The sequence below is a fragment of the Peromyscus maniculatus genome, chromosome 23, assembly GCF_049852395.1.
Source record: "Peromyscus maniculatus bairdii isolate BWxNUB_F1_BW_parent chromosome 23, HU_Pman_BW_mat_3.1, whole genome shotgun sequence".
Taxonomy (NCBI): Eukaryota; Metazoa; Chordata; class Mammalia; order Rodentia; family Cricetidae; genus Peromyscus; species Peromyscus maniculatus.
The window spans coordinates 14,198,905-14,216,429 of record NC_134874.1 but is presented as its reverse complement, the minus strand read 5'-3'; the positions used below and the strand labels follow the sequence as shown (position 1 = coordinate 14,216,429).

General features: G+C 44.6%; 1 protein-coding gene across 9 annotated transcripts in view; it reads left to right on the top strand.

Moving 5' to 3' along the window:
* Window positions 1–17,525, top strand: part of Ift81 (intraflagellar transport 81) — an 84,729-nt gene that overhangs the window by 57,407 nt on the left and 9,797 nt on the right. For all 9 annotated transcript variants that reach the window (XM_076559996.1, XM_076559997.1, XM_006970744.4 and 6 more), the window contains exons 12-16: window positions 4,265–4,414; window positions 8,191–8,319; window positions 10,048–10,137; window positions 15,821–15,907; window positions 17,200–17,271. In XM_076559996.1, coding sequence (XP_076416111.1) covers window positions 4,265–4,414; window positions 8,191–8,319; window positions 10,048–10,137; window positions 15,821–15,907; window positions 17,200–17,271 — 528 coding nt within the window. The remainder of the gene's footprint in view (window positions 1–4,264; window positions 4,415–8,190; window positions 8,320–10,047; window positions 10,138–15,820; window positions 15,908–17,199; window positions 17,272–17,525) is intronic.

The window sequence follows — 17,525 nt, the reverse complement described above, 5'->3', positions numbered from 1 at the left end:
TTTGAGAGCAGAAGGTTTGAGAATCCCTGTTCCAGATGCACAAGGCAGTAACACAGCAGGCCAGTGACAGAGTGAAGCAGTGACAAGCAGGCTGTTCCGGAAGATCCCTGCAGGTGCTCAAGAAACAATGAAAAGCCGAGCTTCCTAATGGAGACTTGCAGGGTTAAGAGGATGCTTGCTTCACTTTTCAGATCAACTGTAAAAGTATTATAAATAGCCTTCTGCAGAGCACTTTGGCAGAATATCAGAAATGCATGTTCCTTTTGACCATTTCTGGAAAAATACCCTACAGAAATCGTGAAGTGTGTATTTAAGGCTAGCGTGGCGACACAAGGCTGTAATCCCAGCACTCAGAAGGCAGGAAGATCTGGAATTGCAGGCCAACCTGTGTCACATAGCAAGATCCTTGTTTCAAAAAAATAAAGTGAAGAATCAGTGTGTTTGTATTGTTTTGTGTGATATTTAAAAGCCCAGAAATAACCTAAAGCCCAAGTGGTAATTAGAAGGAATGTGTACAGTGGACTGAAAACATTGGTGATGTGTTTCTTTCTCCTTAATTAGCCAGGAGCAGTAGAGTACTTAGATGCTAAATGGCCACCCTATTGCTTCTTTGTGTGGAACTGTGACTCATGTGACCCTGGCTGTACCCTTCCCCTGGGTACAATGAATGCCCAATAATAACCAGTTCTCGTATAGTATGGTGAGTAATATGTGGAATTGTTCTTCCTCCAAAGCATTTCTAGCTTTTAGCTTTTAAAAATAGTTGTGGAGCAGAGCAAGATAGAGAAGAGAAGTTGGCCTAGATGTTACACAGGATGAGAGCAGATGAGCAGGGCTGATTTCATTTCGGGCGCTTTGCCCAGGACACTTTTAATAGAATGTATAGTTAGTTACTCTAGGGATTCTGAGTTGGTTATATCAGGCTTCCACATTTATGCTTTAAAAGGAAAATTAGCAAGTTATTAGACTAGGTACTTTGCTATGGCTCAGATTTTTCGAGCCGCTTTTATAACCCATCCATTGAAAATTCACTGTGTGGGGGCTGGATTCCAGAGTAGCAAGACTAACTCATTATAGAGAAATACTTGGAGAGCAAGGCATGGTGGTGCATGCTTGTGATCCTAGCCTGGGAAGTGGAGGCAAGAGAATCAGTTCAAGGCCAGCCTTGGCTGCCTTGTGAATTTGAGGCCAGCCTGGCTACGAGAGACACTGAGACAGTCAGTCTTCCCACTCCCCAGTACTTAATTAACCCCAGTGTGGTGTCACGTGCCTGTAATACCAACACTCAGGATGCCAAGGCCCAGTGTCATGTTCAGGTTCAGTCTAGCCTGGACTGCAGCGGGAGACCCTATCTCAAAAATCCGTGAAGAAAAAGAAGGAGAAGTATTCTGAACTTGCATCATCTACATCTCGTTTTCTGAAACTGTGGATGCTAAGTTCGTGGGGTGATGTAGCAGAGCTTGGGGGGTCACAAAAAATTTGACAGCAGCAAAATCTTTTTGAACATGCAATAACCGAAAGGAATTCAAAATCAAGTATGTCCAAACATGATGCATCTGCAGTGCTTTGGGCAGCGCTGACCCTCATTGTGTTGCAGGACCTCTCTGCAGCCCTGTTTGCAACACAATACACACTGCGCTGCACACACCGTCACACCATGGCTCACATTCGACACCATTGGCCTATTAAGAGTGGTAGTGTTGGGGGCTGGAGAGACGGCTCAGCAGTTAAGAGCACTGGCTGCTCTTCCAGAGGACCCGGGTTCAGTTCCCAGCAACCACACGGCAGCTCACAACTGTCTGTAACTCCAGTTCCAGAGAACCCTCACACAGACATACATGCAGACAAAACAGCAATGCACATGAAATAAAAATAAATAAATTATTTAAAAAATTATGGTAATGTTTTTACTGTCCATACAAAAGTTTCTGCTGTTATAGAAACAGTGTCTGATTATAGAAAACACAGACTTCGTATTTTCCCACCATTGTTCCTCAGTGTGTAAGTATCAAATTAGTTTATCTTTGGATTGGATTGGATTACAGTGTTTGATCTTATAAATGGCTGAATGAGTTATGGTCTTGAATTTCATTGAAAAATATTGGTAAATTAACTTTAGCCTAGGATTAAGAGAAATTTTTCCATAATTCTGAGATGGCCATAAACATACTGCTGACATTTTGTCCTGTGTGTTTATGTGAAGCAACATTTTCAACATTACTGAATATGAAATAAAAATATTGTGGGGCTGGAGAGATGGCTCAGTGGTTAAGAGCACTAGCTGTTCTTACAGAGGACATGAGTTCAATTCCCATGGTGGTCACAACCATCTATAACTCCAGTTCCAGGTGATCCAACGCCCTCTCTGGCCTTCACCAGCAGCAGGCACACACATGGTACACAGACATCCATGCAGGCGACACAGCCATACACATAAAGTTTTTAAAAACCGAATATTTAAGTGGTGCATGGTGGCACACCACACACCTTCACTCCCAGCACTCAGGAGGCAGAGACAGGCAGATCTCTGAGTTCGAGGCCAGCCTGGTCTACAGAGTGAGTTCCAAGACAGCTAGGGCAACACAGAGAAACCCTGTCTCAAAACACCAGCAACAAAACAAAACAAAAAAGCAGTGTGCTTTCTCTGCAGTTGCTAACGAGCTGTCTCGAGTAATACAGGAGCTTGCTGTTCTATGGAAGTGGTTTGTGGCAGACGGGGGCCTTAAGATAGGATTTCATCATATATTTAATGAAATGCTGCCTATGGTAGAAGGAATACACACTTAGAAAAGAAGAAATGGTCTATCAGAGGAGTGGGTGTCAGAAGTGTTCCTCTTCAGTAGTTTCTCATGCAGTATTTTTTTTAAGATTTATTTATTATGTATATAGCATTCTGCTTGCATGTGTCCCTGCAGACCAGAAGAGGGCACCAGATCTCATTACAGATGGTTGTGAGCCACCATGTGGTTGCTGGGAACTGAACTCATGACCTTTGGAAGAGCAGTTGGTGTTCTTAACCACTGAGCCATCTCTCCAGCCCTCATGCAGTATTCTTAACTTCTTAAATTTTAGGATGAGTCCCTATCCTGTGTCTGAGATGCTTCCTAAGGAAATGGCCACAGTCCACTCCTCAGGTGACAGTAGTCACTGTGGCCGACCCTGGTTTTCTGTACTGAGCCCAGCAAATCAAGTAAACTTCTAGCAGAACACAGTCATTCATGAAACTCCATGATGAGACCAGGCCAGAGCTAATCATGGCCTCTTCCTTCTCTAGGCCTTTGTACTGTTAGAGAGTTGAATTTCTGTTTTGTTTGTTTGTTTGGTTAGTTGATTGTTTGTTTTTTCCTTATTTATAAAGTTGTGTTTTGTTTTTGTTTTGTTTTTGGTGAGTTTTTGTTTGTTTGTTTTTTGTTTTTCGAGACAGGGTTTCTCTGTGTAGTTTTAGTGCCTGTCCTGGATCTCGCTCTGTAGACCAAGCTGGCCTCGAACTCACAGAGATCCGCTTGGCTCTGCCTCCCGAGTGCTGGGATTAAAGGTGTGCGCCACTACTGCCTGATTTATTTATGAAGTTTTAAGTGAAAAGCTTCTATATAAGAATTCAGGGGGTTGGGGATTTATCTCAGTGGTAGAGCGCTTGCCTAGCAAGCACAAGGCCCTGGGTTCAATCCTCAGCTCCAAAAAAAGAATTCAGAATATTTGAGTTCGAAAATGAAGACACACACACACACACACACACACACACACAGAGAGAGAGAGAGAGAGAGAGAGAGAGAGAGAGAGAGAGAGAGAGAGAGAGAGTTTAATTAAGCAGTTAGTCTTGATGCTGGAGAGATGACTCAGTGATTAAGAGCACTTGTTGTTCTTACAGAGGAACCAGGTTCATAGCTGGGCATGGTGGCACATGCCTGGCTAGCCTGGTCTACATAACAAGTTCTAGGACAGCCAGGACTGCATGGAGAGACATTGTCTGGAGAAACAAAGACGAACCAGGGTCAGTTCACAGCACCAATGTGGCGGCTCACACCAACAGTCACTGTGGTTCCAAGGAGTCCGTTACCCTCTCCTGACAGCTCTGTCTCCTGCCTGCATGCGGTACATACAAACACACATTAAATGCATAAATATTAAGCAATCCGTCTGTATGAGTTTTCTAAGAAAACTAGGTTATTGTGTATTTGTGATGATGCATCGACTGCTAAGTAGAGAGGAGAAGCTTTCTAATAAAATGTGTTTATTTATAATGCTTGGGTACTTTTTTTTGCAGTTCAAGAGATATGTCAGTAAACTTCGAAGCAAGAGTACAGTTTTCAAAAAGAAGCATCAGATAATAGCTGAATTTAAGGCTGAATTTGGTCTCTTGCAAAGGACAGAAGAACTTCTTAAGCAACGTCAGGAAACCATTCAGCATCAACTGGTAATATTGCTTTATCTTGGCTACTAAAAATACAAATGTCAAGAGGTTTATGGCTTGTAACTTTATGCTGAGGTCATTGTTTTTACTGGAAAATCATATAATTATTAATTTTCTTTGACTAATTACAGAGATGTCATATAAGCTGATTCATTTATTTTTTAATGCAGCAGTAAGCACTGCCTTTTAAAAATATGTGTGCTAACTTTGGGGTTATTAATAGATGTTGGAAGCCCAAGTTGGTTTTTCTTTTGGTTAGCTAGTTAATTTGAGTAAAATTATCATTCCAAGAGAGTAACTGTAAAACATTATTTATCATGGCCTACACATGCACTTCCAAGGAGCTTTGGAAAGAAATCCCAAGGGAAGGCGCTGTGGGGAAGTTTGCCTGCAGCCTTGCCCTCATGTTTGGGTTATGAGGTTGGCAGGTGAGAGCTGAAGCCCTGATGTGGAGCTCCTCTGAATGCCAGGTCCCTGCCGTTCTCCTGTGGGACACTTTCCCTCCTCTGTCCCCGTGGGGAAGCTATTTCATCAGGATGCTGCTGTGCCCGAGCAGTGTGGCAGAGGTCAAGGGCATTTCACACGTCGATGACAATATGAACTTTGCCGCTTCGTGATGATTTGCATGGTCTGCTTCCCAAGAACTTAGGACTGAAAATTTACCATGAACCAAACATGGATCCCGACAGCACTATCTTCAGGACTGACAGTAATAGTTGCATTATTGTTGAGATTGTTTCCTAATTCCCATGGCCTTGACTTACAATCAAACATCTGGGGATGTTTCAGGTTCCTCTTGTCCTCTGGACGTCTAATTCCACTGTATCTGTCCCGGTCATCAGTGCTTCTCTTCCCTTTACTTGGACTCCACTTACATCTATAGTAGACTTCATCGCCATTCCCCATGGCCATTCTTATTGATACTACATTTGTCTGTCTGTCATGTTTGTTCATGTGTGTGTGCGTGTGTGTCACGGCATGTGTGGAGGTCAGAGGACAACCTCTAGGAGTCTGTTTTCTCCTTCCACCACGTGGGTCCCAGGGATCATACTCGCCAGGCTTTGTAGCAGGTGCCCTCACCACTGAGCCATCTCATCAGCCCCTTTCTGTCTTATTGATTATGTGTTTCACTTTTTCCTTTCTTTTCTTTTTTTTTTTCATTTCCTATTACTGTTTCTCATGGTGAGTCACTTTGGATTGTTGATTGTTTTGTGTTTTGCTACCTTCTTTTATTTTTTTATATTTATTGTATTTTTTATGTGTATAAGTCTTTAGCCTGTATATATGTATGTGTACCACGTGTGTACCTGGTGTCCACAGGGTTCAGAAGAGAACATCAGATCCCCTGGAACTAGAGTTACAAATGGTTGTGAGCTGCCACGTGGGTGCTGGGAACCAAACTTGGGTCCTCTATAAGAGCAGCCAGTGCTTTTAACTGCTGAGCCATCTTTCCAGGCCTGGTTTGCTACCTTTCTTTATTTATCTGTAATTTTTATTGGCTGTCAGGCTCCACGTGTTTATATTTTCATGGCCCTGGCTGTAATTTTCCTTCCAAAGGAGTTGGTTTTTTGTCTTTGTTTTTTATATTTATGTGTAACAGCTCTGGCTGTCCTTGAACTCACTTCATAGACCAGACTGGCTTCAAAGTCACAGAAATGCACCTGCCTCTGCCTCCCGAGTGCTGGGATTAAAGGCGTGCGCCATCACCGCCTTGCAGGATTTAATTTTTTTCCCTTTCAGATCACTTTAATCCAATTGAGGGATGTCATTAGAGCTGATATTTGTCTAGTTTTCAGTATTCGTAAGGATACAGTCCTCATGCCTCTATCAGGGACTTTATTCCTTGGAATTGGTTGTTACTGTCGGGCCCAGATCTGACTGTGAGGTTATACCTGTACCTCTGAGATGCAGCCCTTCTGGGGCATTGGCTGGAGGACGGGGCATTTACCAGCACCCATATGTTGACAAGTCTGAGCTGTTCCCTCTGTCTCCCTTGTATGGTGAAAACGTTGAAATCTGTGTCCATCTCTTAAGCAGTCATATCGGGTTTCTGAGTATCTTCCTCGGGTGTGCACAGCTTAGGGTTTGATTTTGCCTGTCCACGGATTGTGTACAGAACTGTAAGCTTATTCTCTGTGGTTCCTTCTTCTCTTTAGGTCTAGTCCTGTTGGCAGCCCAGAAATCCAACCCTTTGGAATGAATTTATTTACTTATTTATTTATTTTTGTTTTTTGAGACAGGGCTTCTCTGTGTAGTTTTGGTGCCTGTCCTGGATCTCACTCTGTAGACCAGGCTGGCCTTGAACTCACAGGGATCCTCCTGGCTCTGCCTCCCAAGTGCTGGGTTTAAAGGCATGCGCCACCACCACCTGTTTGGAATATTCTCCAATGGTATTTTTTATTCTTCTTTGAGATGAGGTCTTCTGTGTAGACTAGGCTGCCCTAAAACTCACTATGTAGTCAGAGCTGGCCTTGAACTCCTGATCCCCCTGCCTCAGTCTTCTGAGTTCTGGAACTACAGTCATGTGCCACCATGCCTGGCTTCCAGTAAGCTTTTGGGGTTTTTTTTTTTTGTTTTTTTTTTTTTTTGTTTTTTGTTGTTGTTGTTGCTTTTTTCGAGACAGGGTTTCTCTGTGTGGTTTTGGTGCCTGTCCTGGAACTCGCTCTGTAGACAAGGCTGGCCTTGAAATCACAGAGATCTGCCTGCCTCTACCTCCCAAGTGCTGGGATTAAAGGCGTGCGCCACCACTGCTCCTCCTTCCAATAAGGTTTTAAAACTTACCATGCCACCAAAACTTCTCATTAGATCACAAGTACCTTCAATTGTGAGTCCTTTTCTTTATCAACCTTTTAGCAGCATGTAACATAGCTGAGCATCCCTTCTTCCCTGGAGCGTTTTCCACAGGCACTCGGGAGATGACTCAGTCAGTCAACTGCTTGCCCTGTGAGCAGGAGAACCCAAGTCAAAGTCACGTGCACCGGTCCAAGCCCATGACCAGGGAGGCAGAGACCAGACCACCACTGGGCTCCCTGGCAAGCCAGGCTAGCCAAATGGCTGAGCTCCAGGTTCAGCGAGAAACACTGTCTCACAAAACTATGGTGGACACCTGGGGTCAACCTCTGGTCTCCACACAAATGCAACCTCACAAACATGTGCATATGCAACACATTTTCTCGTCTTCCAGGATGTTACCTTCACATGTTTTCTTCCAAACTCCATGGGGGGGGTTCCCCCACTTCTGTACTTCCTCATAGCTTTACTCAGATGTCATACACTTTCTCTAACAACCTTGTGATTTAAGTCTTCACCTTGAATATGGTCTACTTACTGATCTTTGTATTGTGTACTTATTTCCACTAGAAATGAGCTTTTTGAGGGAGGAGCCCTCTCGTTTTTTGTTGCTGCTCTCCACTGGTGCCTAGAACCAAAGCTAGTGTATCAGAAGTGCCAGATGAGTGAATGAACGCAACTTGTCACTTAGGAATGCATGCCTTCACCAAATACTTATTGAGTGCACCATGTGGCTCAGGTTCCACACTAAGAATATAGCGTTATTTGAGAGTCTGAAATTAGATATACTTCCTGTGCTTCTGAAGAGAGCGTGGCAACTGTGAATGTAGGTTTAGAGTGAATAAAGACGTGTTCCTGGATGAAATAATAAGTGAGGTGAGGGCAGATTGTCTCTCTGCAAACTTATCATTCACAACTTTTCAACAGAAATAGAAAGCGCTTCTCGTGGGAAAAAGATGTCAACACTCATGGCCCTTCATTTCTTCCAGCGAACCATTGAAGAGAAGAAGGGTGTATCTGGGTACAGTTACACCCAAGAAGAGCTAGAAAGGGTGTCGGCCCTCAAGAGTGAGGTTGATGAGATGAAAGGCCGAACCCTGGACGACATGTCTGAAATGGTAATGACACCTCTGTCTTGTTTATTTTGTTGACTTATATGGTTAGAAGGCAGGTTTTTTATGTCTAATCTTCAGATAAACATTTAAATATTAGTCTTCATGCAGTGTTTACTTTATACTCTTTTGCCACATGCTTGCATGTCTCCGGGGGGCAGTGAGGGAGTGAAGACAGACACACAGGCACGTGGGCAGAAAAGGGGGGCAGGTGGTCTGAGCTCGTGGATAGGGAGGCTGCAGCCCCCACACCACGCCTAGCTGTTGACTATATGCCACTGCACTGGGGGCGGGTCGAGCCAATAGGAGCAGGTCTCTGCAGGGCAGCAGTCTTCAGACTGAAAACAGCCACGGGGAGAAAGCCGTGGTGGACATGTTCGGCACACACTGTCGACTTTCCGCACTTAGACCAGAGGAAGGTTTTGTCCCTACCTTGGGACTGAGGCGTGGGTCCTTGGCTCATGTCAGCAACACACATTTATTCAAGACTTCACTCTCTTCCTACATTCTTTCATCGATTTTTTTTAAGATCAATCTCTTGAATTTTTCCATTGCAATATGATTGTTCAACTTAAAACAGTGTATACCTTGTATCTTAATATAGCATTAAAGAAGATTTATGGTAAAAATAAGTCCTAGAATTACTTCATCTTTGTGTATGCCCATGATGTTCCAGATTCAGGGCTGCTGTCCTCCAGATGCACTGGGACATTTTCATCAGGCATCATAATTTTGACATCTTTCACTATTGGTAAATGGTTGCTGCCCCCAAACTCAGAGACTATCCTGGGTATTATCCTAGAACTTTCTGGTTTTGCCCAAATCTAGTTCCTAAAACAAGATTAGTATTTAGTATAGAGAAGGCCTTCAGGACCCCTGCTCTTAATTCAGGTTAAGTATATTGGAACTCACCCACGCATATTTATGTGTATTTTACATGACCTCCTGGGGTGCATGTGTCTTAACACTATATCACTATATTGGCATACGGGTAACTTTGTAGTTTCTTTATGCAGTCAGTGTTAGATTACAAACATTTCCTCATCATGCTTTGCAATCGTGATCATTGACATTTGGAACCAGTAAGTGGCATTTCACCTTGCTAAGAAGTTAACATCTGGGCTGGAGAGATGGCTCAGGGGTTAAGAGCACTGACTGCTCTTCTGGAAGTCCTGAGTTCAATTCCCAGCAACCACATGGTGGCTCACAACCACCTGTAATGAGATCTGGTGCTCTCTTCTGGCCTGCAGGGATACATGCAGGCAGAATACTGTATACTTAATAAATAAATAAATAAATAAATAAATAAATAAATAAATAAATAAATAAATAAATAAATCTTTAAAAAAAAAAGTTAACATCTACTAGCCAGGCGTAGTAGCACACACCTTTAATTCCAGCACTTGGGAGGCAGAGGCGAGAGGATCTCTGAGTTCGAGGCCAGCCTGGTCTACATAGTGAGTTCTAGGACAGCCAGAGTTACATAATGACACCCTGTCTCCCACCCCCCACCCCACCACCACACCACACCACCCCGCAAAAAGAAAACAACCAAACAAAAAAGAAAGAAAAAGGAAATTAACATTTACTAAATCCCTTTCCTGTAGTTCGCACTGAGGTGATTGACAGGTTTTATTTCCTTTAAGTCTTTATCTAACTGCAATAGTATTTTTATGTATGTAGCATTTTTTTTTTTCATTTTTGTAGATGTCATGTTTTTGTTTTGAATGACAGGTGAAGAAACTGAATTCCCTGGTGTCAGAAAAGAAGTCAGCTCTGGCCCCAGTTATAAAAGAACTTCGACAGCTGCGGGAGAGGTGCCAGGTAAGTGTGACTCCGAGGTGTGTGTAGCTCTGCCCTGCTCAGATGGACTGGGGGACTCGGAGTATTTTATTGGGAGAAAATGGAAAGGAAATTATTGTTCCTGTGTTGCTGTGGCATAAGCCAGTGATTATGTAGCCCACACAGGTTTTACTGAATTGATGCTACTTACTTTGTCTTAAATTAATGAGGGCTGGGGAGGAGGAGGAATTCAAATAGAAATACAGACTGCAGCCAGATGAAAATGTTCTTTTAAATCATTTGCATTTGAGAGCTGTAAGAATTAAGCCCGATTCTCTGTGGCCCGGTCAAGGCAGGGCATCACTAAAGTCAGCCATCGATGGCAGGCTTACTGTCCTGGCAGGCCTGGGGAGGCAGAGGACAGCAGGGTAAGTCCAGGTGCCGTTACTTGGATGCTGAGTGTCGCCACTGCTTTAAAGATTTACGGTCAGAAGATAAGTGCCCTCCACAGTGGCATCCAGCGGCCTCTGCCATTTGGCATTAGCAATTACTCCCTCATCATTCTCTGTAGTAATTGTACATCTGAGTGGGAGCCATTTTGCCTGTGCCTGAGGATGGAACTAGAAAACCAGCTCTACGTGAACACCATCTGTCAGTGTCAGCCCCGGAGTGGAAAACCACAGAGACTTTGGAATCCGTTAGACAGACTTTCCTTACAGAAAAGGCCATGCAGTCTGAGATAGGTTTAGTAGCTCATCAGAGAGACAATTGGGAGACGAAAGTAGGGTCTGACTCTAGCCTGGGAATTGTCTTCTTCTTTTTAAGACATGGTCTTTCTCTTCTATTGTGTAGTATTTGTGTAGCCATCATATCATGCCTGGTGACACTATCATATGGTTAAAGACCAAGAATATTTTAAAGTATTGTAAACTTCTAACTTTAATGGGCTACCCTCAAGTATTTAGGGAATTCTACAACTACCTATTACACTTAGAATGCATTCTAAAATTGAATATTACAACTATTTAAAATCAAGTGTATCATCAATTCAAGATTTACAACTACAGTTTATCTAAATTTTTATAATCTGTAACTATGGCCAGCTGGTGGCGCACGCCTTTAATCCCAGCACTTAGGAGGCAGAGCCAGGTGGATCTCTGTGAGTTCAAGGCCAGCCTGGTCTACAGAGTGAGTTCCAGGACAGGCACCAAAACTACACAAGAAACATTGTCTCAAAACACCAATAACTAACTAACTAACTAAATAAATAAATAAATAAATAAGTCATCTGTAACTAAAACAGCATCTTGAAAAGTTTATTCTCTTAGAGGCAATTGTAGAGCTGTGTAATTAAATGAAATAATTACATGTAATTGCTAATATATCAGTTTAAAGTATACAAGCTGATAATTTAGTTTCCTTGAAATACTTTTTACTGATTCATTGCTTTTTTTCTCTTAAAAGTAAAACTAAGCTGAATGTGGTAGAGCTAGAAGGACCAGAGGTCCAAGGTCATCCTTGGTTGTAGCTACATCTTGAGCTGGAAGCCATCATGGGCTCCAGGAGATCCTGTCTCAAAAAACTACAAAAACCCAAAACTATACATAGGTCAAGCTGCACAGAACTGTTTAAGGGAAAGAAAATGGAGTAGGGATGCAGAGCTCAGTTGGTAGAGTGCTTGCCTGGCCTGCACAGAACCCCAGGTTCAGTCCCCAGCACCGAATGGAACTGGGCCTGTGGCCAACACCTGCAACCCAGCCCTTGAAGTAGCCTGGGGTGGAAGGGAATTGAGGTCACCTGGGACCACAGAGGCTGCTGCTATAGAGGGGCAGCCACGCCCCTCTGCAGCTTTCTCTCCATCCCAGGCCCAAGGCCTGGCCTCGTGTCCCATCCAGTTCCTTCACTAAGCTGCTAAATCTCCAGTCTACAGAAGCCCTGTTACCTTGCGGTAAGGCCTTATCCCCTTTAAAAGCTGTGACTGTGTGTTCTAGCTTGTGGTTTTGTCTTAGCCATTCTGTGTCTATCTGTGCTAATCACCCATTTCCTCAGATAGCATCTATTAACTCCCATCTTGAAGAGTGAGGACACTGGTTTGGTTTGGTCTTACTAACTTCTTCTCACCGTTTTTAACTTCTTCGCCTCCTCTGGCAGCAGTTTTGTTACTATAGTGTTGTCTTTCAGTGTGTGCCTGTGTGCTGTGATTATGTCACACTGGTGTAGCTGGGAGAGACACCCTTGACATTCTCCCACTTGCTCCTAGCAACGTTTTTTTAAAACAAGAAAAAGGCCAGGTGGTGGTGGTGCACACCTTTAACCCCAGCACTCAGGAGCAGAGGCAGGCAGATCTGAGTTCAAGGCCAGCCTGGGCTACAGAGCAAATTTAAGGCCAGCCAGGGCCTTAAACTCTGTCTTGAAAAACAAAAACCACCACCACCAACAACAAGATAATAAACTCCATGTGTGGTGTGTTTTACCACACCTAAAAACTGCTTACAAAATCAAACAGAAATCCTTTCCTGGTGAGCTATGTCTTATCTTTCTGGTTTCTGAGGTTACTCTCGATGCCTTTCCTGGGGTGGTTTTGCTCATGAAGCTGGTGAGGCAGGTTCCACGTTGCTTTGCTGCATCCTTTAGTTCTTCTCCCTCAGCCTTCTGTGCCCTTGTGATGCGCTGTGTGTCCTGCACACAGGGAGCTGGCCTTTGTGTGACTGCGCTGCCCTGCGTCTACTCGGATCGTGGGCGTCCGCACTTTCCCTCTCGTGTATCCTGCGTACCGTGCTGGTTCTTTGCTTCAGTTCTTCCTGTCCCCTTCCACTCCGGCAGCCGATTTTTCTTCCTTTATTTCCTTCCTTTCTGTCCTCTTCTGTCTTCTACTTTAATTATAATTTCCGCCTTTTCACACTTATTCTTGACTTAATAAACACTAAGGTTAAGTAGCATCATTTACCAATACACAGACTTTTTAGAATAATTTAACACCCCCAGTCCTCCCCACACACAGGTGGTGGTGCCGCCCTCTGGCATTTTATTTTCTTCTTATCTCTCCATCTCTGAGAGTCGCTGTCATGGGGTTTTTACTGTCTTAATCCCTACTTGATAGGCCATGTCTGGTTTAGATTCACCTCATGGTTACCAGTGCTCGCCATTGCTCCCTATATTTCACACCTTCCTTTCAACCAGTCACGCTCCTTGAAGGTCATTCATTGGTTTGTACGTTCATTCATTCATCCATCCATTCATCCATTCATTCATTCATTTGTTTGTATGGGGGCGCATAAAGGTCAGAAGAGGGCATTAGATGGAGTTAAAAGAGGTTGTGGGCCTCCTGACATGGCTGCTGGTAACCACACTCAAGCCCTCTGGCTGTGAGCCTCGCCTTCAACCCATCTCTCCAACCCTCAAATTCTATTTTTTGGTTCATTCATTTTATTTCATTATGTGTGTGTGTGTGTGCACTAATGTCTGTCTCTTATTGTGTGAAACAGAGTATGACTGACTCACACCCCTCCTCTTCTCTCAGCCTCCTAAAAGCCAAGATTACAGGCATGTGCCACCATGCCCCATGGATTGTGTGTCTCTTGAATCCCGGCAGCAGGTGGCGGTCATTCAGTCATCTGGTCTAATGTTTTAGAATCGTCATAAGCGAGGAGCTAGTTTGGGGCTAATACCTCAGCTTGCAAGTTGTTAGTTAGCCCATGTGGGTGGAGAGACCTAACCCCCTAGTCAGCCTGAGTTCAGGCGCCCATGGCGGTCATGCTGTATCTTGATTGATTTGGATTTCAAATTCACAGACTAAGGAAAAAAAAAGCTGTCATCGGCCAGTCGTTGGGATACAGGTCTTTAATCTCAGCACTCCGGAGGCAGAGGCAGGCAGGCAGATCTCTGAGTTTGAGACCAGACTGGTCTACATAGTAAGTTTAAGTTCCAGACCAGCCAGAACTACATAGTAATACCCTGTTTGTTTGGTTTTTTTTGTTTGTTTGTTTGGTTTTTTTTTTTTTTTTTTTTTTTTTTTGGTTTTTGAGACAGGGTTTCTCTGTGTAGCTTTGTGCCTTTCCTGGAAGTCACTTGGTAGTCCAGTCTGGCCTCGAACTCACAGAGATCCGCCTGGCTCTGCCTCCCGAGTGCTGGGATTAAGGGCGTGTGCCACCACCGCCCAGCTGTTTGTTCGTTTTTAAAGGAGGCTGTCATCAACTGTAGCAAGCTCATCTTATTGAGAAGCTGTTGAAGTATAAACAGCTGCTGCCCTTTTTCCTACTTAAGGGACAGATGATTGTTACATCCATTTATTTTGTGTGTGTGTGTGTGTGTGTGTACATGCATGGGAGTTGGAGGACAACTTGTGGGAGTCCGTATTCCGCCCCCCATACATGGGATTGAATTTGGAGGTCAGGCTTGTCTCCATGTGCTGGTACCCACTGAGCCAGCTCACTGGCCTCCCTCAGCTCGTTTAGATACACACAGATCCTCTCAGTCTTTCTGCTGTTGTAGAAATGTACCCAAGCCATATGGAGTCCACACAACAGACAGCACGTACCACAGGACTCCTCCACAGCGGTGCTCGCTCGTATCCAAGAATGCTACTGTGTGGAACCAAGGTCCTTTTCAGGCTGACTTGACCCTTACACTTGAACCCCTGACCCTTTGGAAGTTCCCACATTGAGATCAGCTTGGGTCTGCCATGGGGTCCTCAGTCCCAGCTCCTCACCCTCGTGTGCCCAGTGGTTTCTTCTACCCTGTGCATATCACTACCCCTCTGCTGTCCAGACTCATTTCCCAAAGAGAGCCACTGTTCATCTCTTGTTTCTAGTTGTGATGATCCCGCTTCCTCGGCAATTCAGCTTAGCTCTGGGTTTTAGCAAGTATTTACAGATACTTAGCATCCCTGTGTATTTGCAGCAGATTTTTAGATTATCTCCCTCAAAATATGTGACTACATTTGGAAACTCCTAAAGGAGCCTGAGCTCATGCTGACTCTGCCCTTCATAGCAGTGGAGTCGTTCTGAGTCTTCTCTGAGCATCGTGTGGAAGTAACAGTCAGTGCCTCCTTCAGGATGTTGTTGTAAGGTTTCATTATTGTCCAGGGCCCCCAGTTCCTGGGCCCTAATAGGGTTCAGAAAGTTCTTATCATGCTCTCTGTACCTCTTCATCCTCTTCTGGATATTCTCAGACCCACTCTGACAATGGACTGCTCATCCGTTCCTGAGTTTTCCTCCTCCTTTGCTTCCAATCCTTCACACACGGTATTCCATTTGTTTTTGTTTTGAAAGTATTTCCTCCCCCTTGCTCACCTCACCCTACCCATTCTCACTAATCCCTCCTTCTGAGTGGAGCTATCAGTTTCTCCAGGAAGTCGGGCCCACTGACCCCCAAGCCTGGGTTAGGGCTGAGGGTCCTATGTGCGCCTGTCCAGGCTGCCTCTGTCCACTGAAGCTCTTGGAACCTGTGTGCTCTGAGCATTACGTAGGGGAATGCTGTTTTGTTCACTGTTGTATTCCCCGCTCCTAAGCAAGAGCCTGGCACAGAGATGAGGACATGGTAGCTATTATTCTTATCAGCACCTCCATCTGTCATAATTCTCAAATGTCCGATTGTTGTCTAAATAACTCGTCAGTCTGCCAAGGTGCTCAGAGTTCAGTGACGAGACTGACAAGGACGTGCATTGTTTCGGAGCCACGTTTTATGCGTTTGTTCTTCACTTCATCATTTGCCCTTTTCAAACTAGGAACTGACCCAGGAGTGTGACGAGAAGAAAGCCCAGTATGATAGCTGCGCGGCAGGCCTGGAAAGCAATCGGTCCAAATTGGAACAGGTAAGAAGGGAGTTTTTATTTCAACACTTTAGCACAAGCTACCCATGTGTGACGTTCTCACACCCTCAGTTCTTACATTCTTTATCATCGTCTCCTAGCCCACCTCCAAAGCATCAGAAATTTTGATTCCTTTAAACTCTATATTCATACACTGAATTTTTCCATCCGTACCATATTCTCTTGCCCCGACTCTGTAGTAACCATCTATCCGATGCTCTTGTCTTCCTACATTTGATCTCCCAGAGCAGACAAAGAAACTAGTTTCAAATATAGGCCACCCTCCATTGACTTCCCACCGCACTAGAGTGAAAGTTAACCTCCGGATTCTGTGGTGCGGGCTCCGCCTGCCTTGTCAAGGTCGTACCGGTGTCCTGCGGCCCTCCTTGTCCGGCACTCCAGACTGGCCAAGCTCAGTTCCACCTCCAGGCTTTTGTGTGTACTCGTCTCTCTGCAGGGACGCTCTGTCTTCTCTCCCTTTTATTTCCATCACATGGACCTCAGCCTGAAAGTCATCGCCTCCTCAAAGACCTTCCTTTCTTTCTTTCTTTCTTTCTTTTTTTTTTTCCGAGACAGGGTTTCTCTGTGTAGCTTTGCGCCTTTTCCTGGAACTCACTTGGTAGCCCAGGCTGGCCTCGAACTCACAGAGATCCGCCTGACTGTGCCTCCCGAGTGCTAGGATTAAAGGCGTGCGCCACCACTGCCCGGCTTCCTTCCTTTCTTTCTTTCAAGATTTATTTGTTCATGTTTATGAGTGTTCTGTCTTCATGCACACCAGGAGGAATCTGATCCCACTATCGATGGTTGTAAGCTACAATGTGGTCACTGGGAATTGAACTCAGAACCTCTGAAAGAGCAGTCAAGTGCTCTTAACTGCTGAGCCATCTCTCCAGCCCCTCAAAGACTTTCCTGATCACTCTCCCTAGCGTTTCCCATCTCCTCATCATCTCCTGGTGCACCTTTCTGTGCCATGGACCCCACATTAACACCTGTACTCACCGGAAACATCCTTCATTCCTGTTTCCTTGTTTAGGAGAGCAGAGACCTGACTGTTTTCCTCAGTGCTGTGTCCCTAGCTCTTAGCAGAGTGCTGGGCACAGTAGAGCGTAGAGTAACTGCAGCTGCTGGTTCGAAAGTGCTGGGAGCAGTCTGGGCCCCGTGGTACCCACGCCGTTACTGTAGCCGAGCTTGTGCTGAGAGATGATTCTGATGCTCACTCTTCTGTTGTGCACGTGAAGCCACCTTCTCTTGTCTCCTTTCAATAATCGCTGCCCATTTAACATTCTATATCGCAGGAAGTGCGAGCGCTCCGTGAAGAATGTCTTCAGGAGGAAAGTAAATACCATTATACGAACTGTGTGATTAAGGTAAGACAAAGAATGTGCATCGGAAGCCTTCCTGAAAAATTTAAATATTGTCATTTGTTTGCTTGTTGGTTTTTGTTTTTCAAGATGGGGTCTCTCGATCTAGTCTTGACTGATCTAAAGCTCACTATGTAGACCAGGCTGGGCTCGAACTCAAAGAGGTCTGCCTGCCTCTGCTTTCTGAGGGCTGGGATCAAAGACACGCATCACCAGGCCTGGCTAAAACTTATCCCATTGGTTGATGGATTGATTGATTG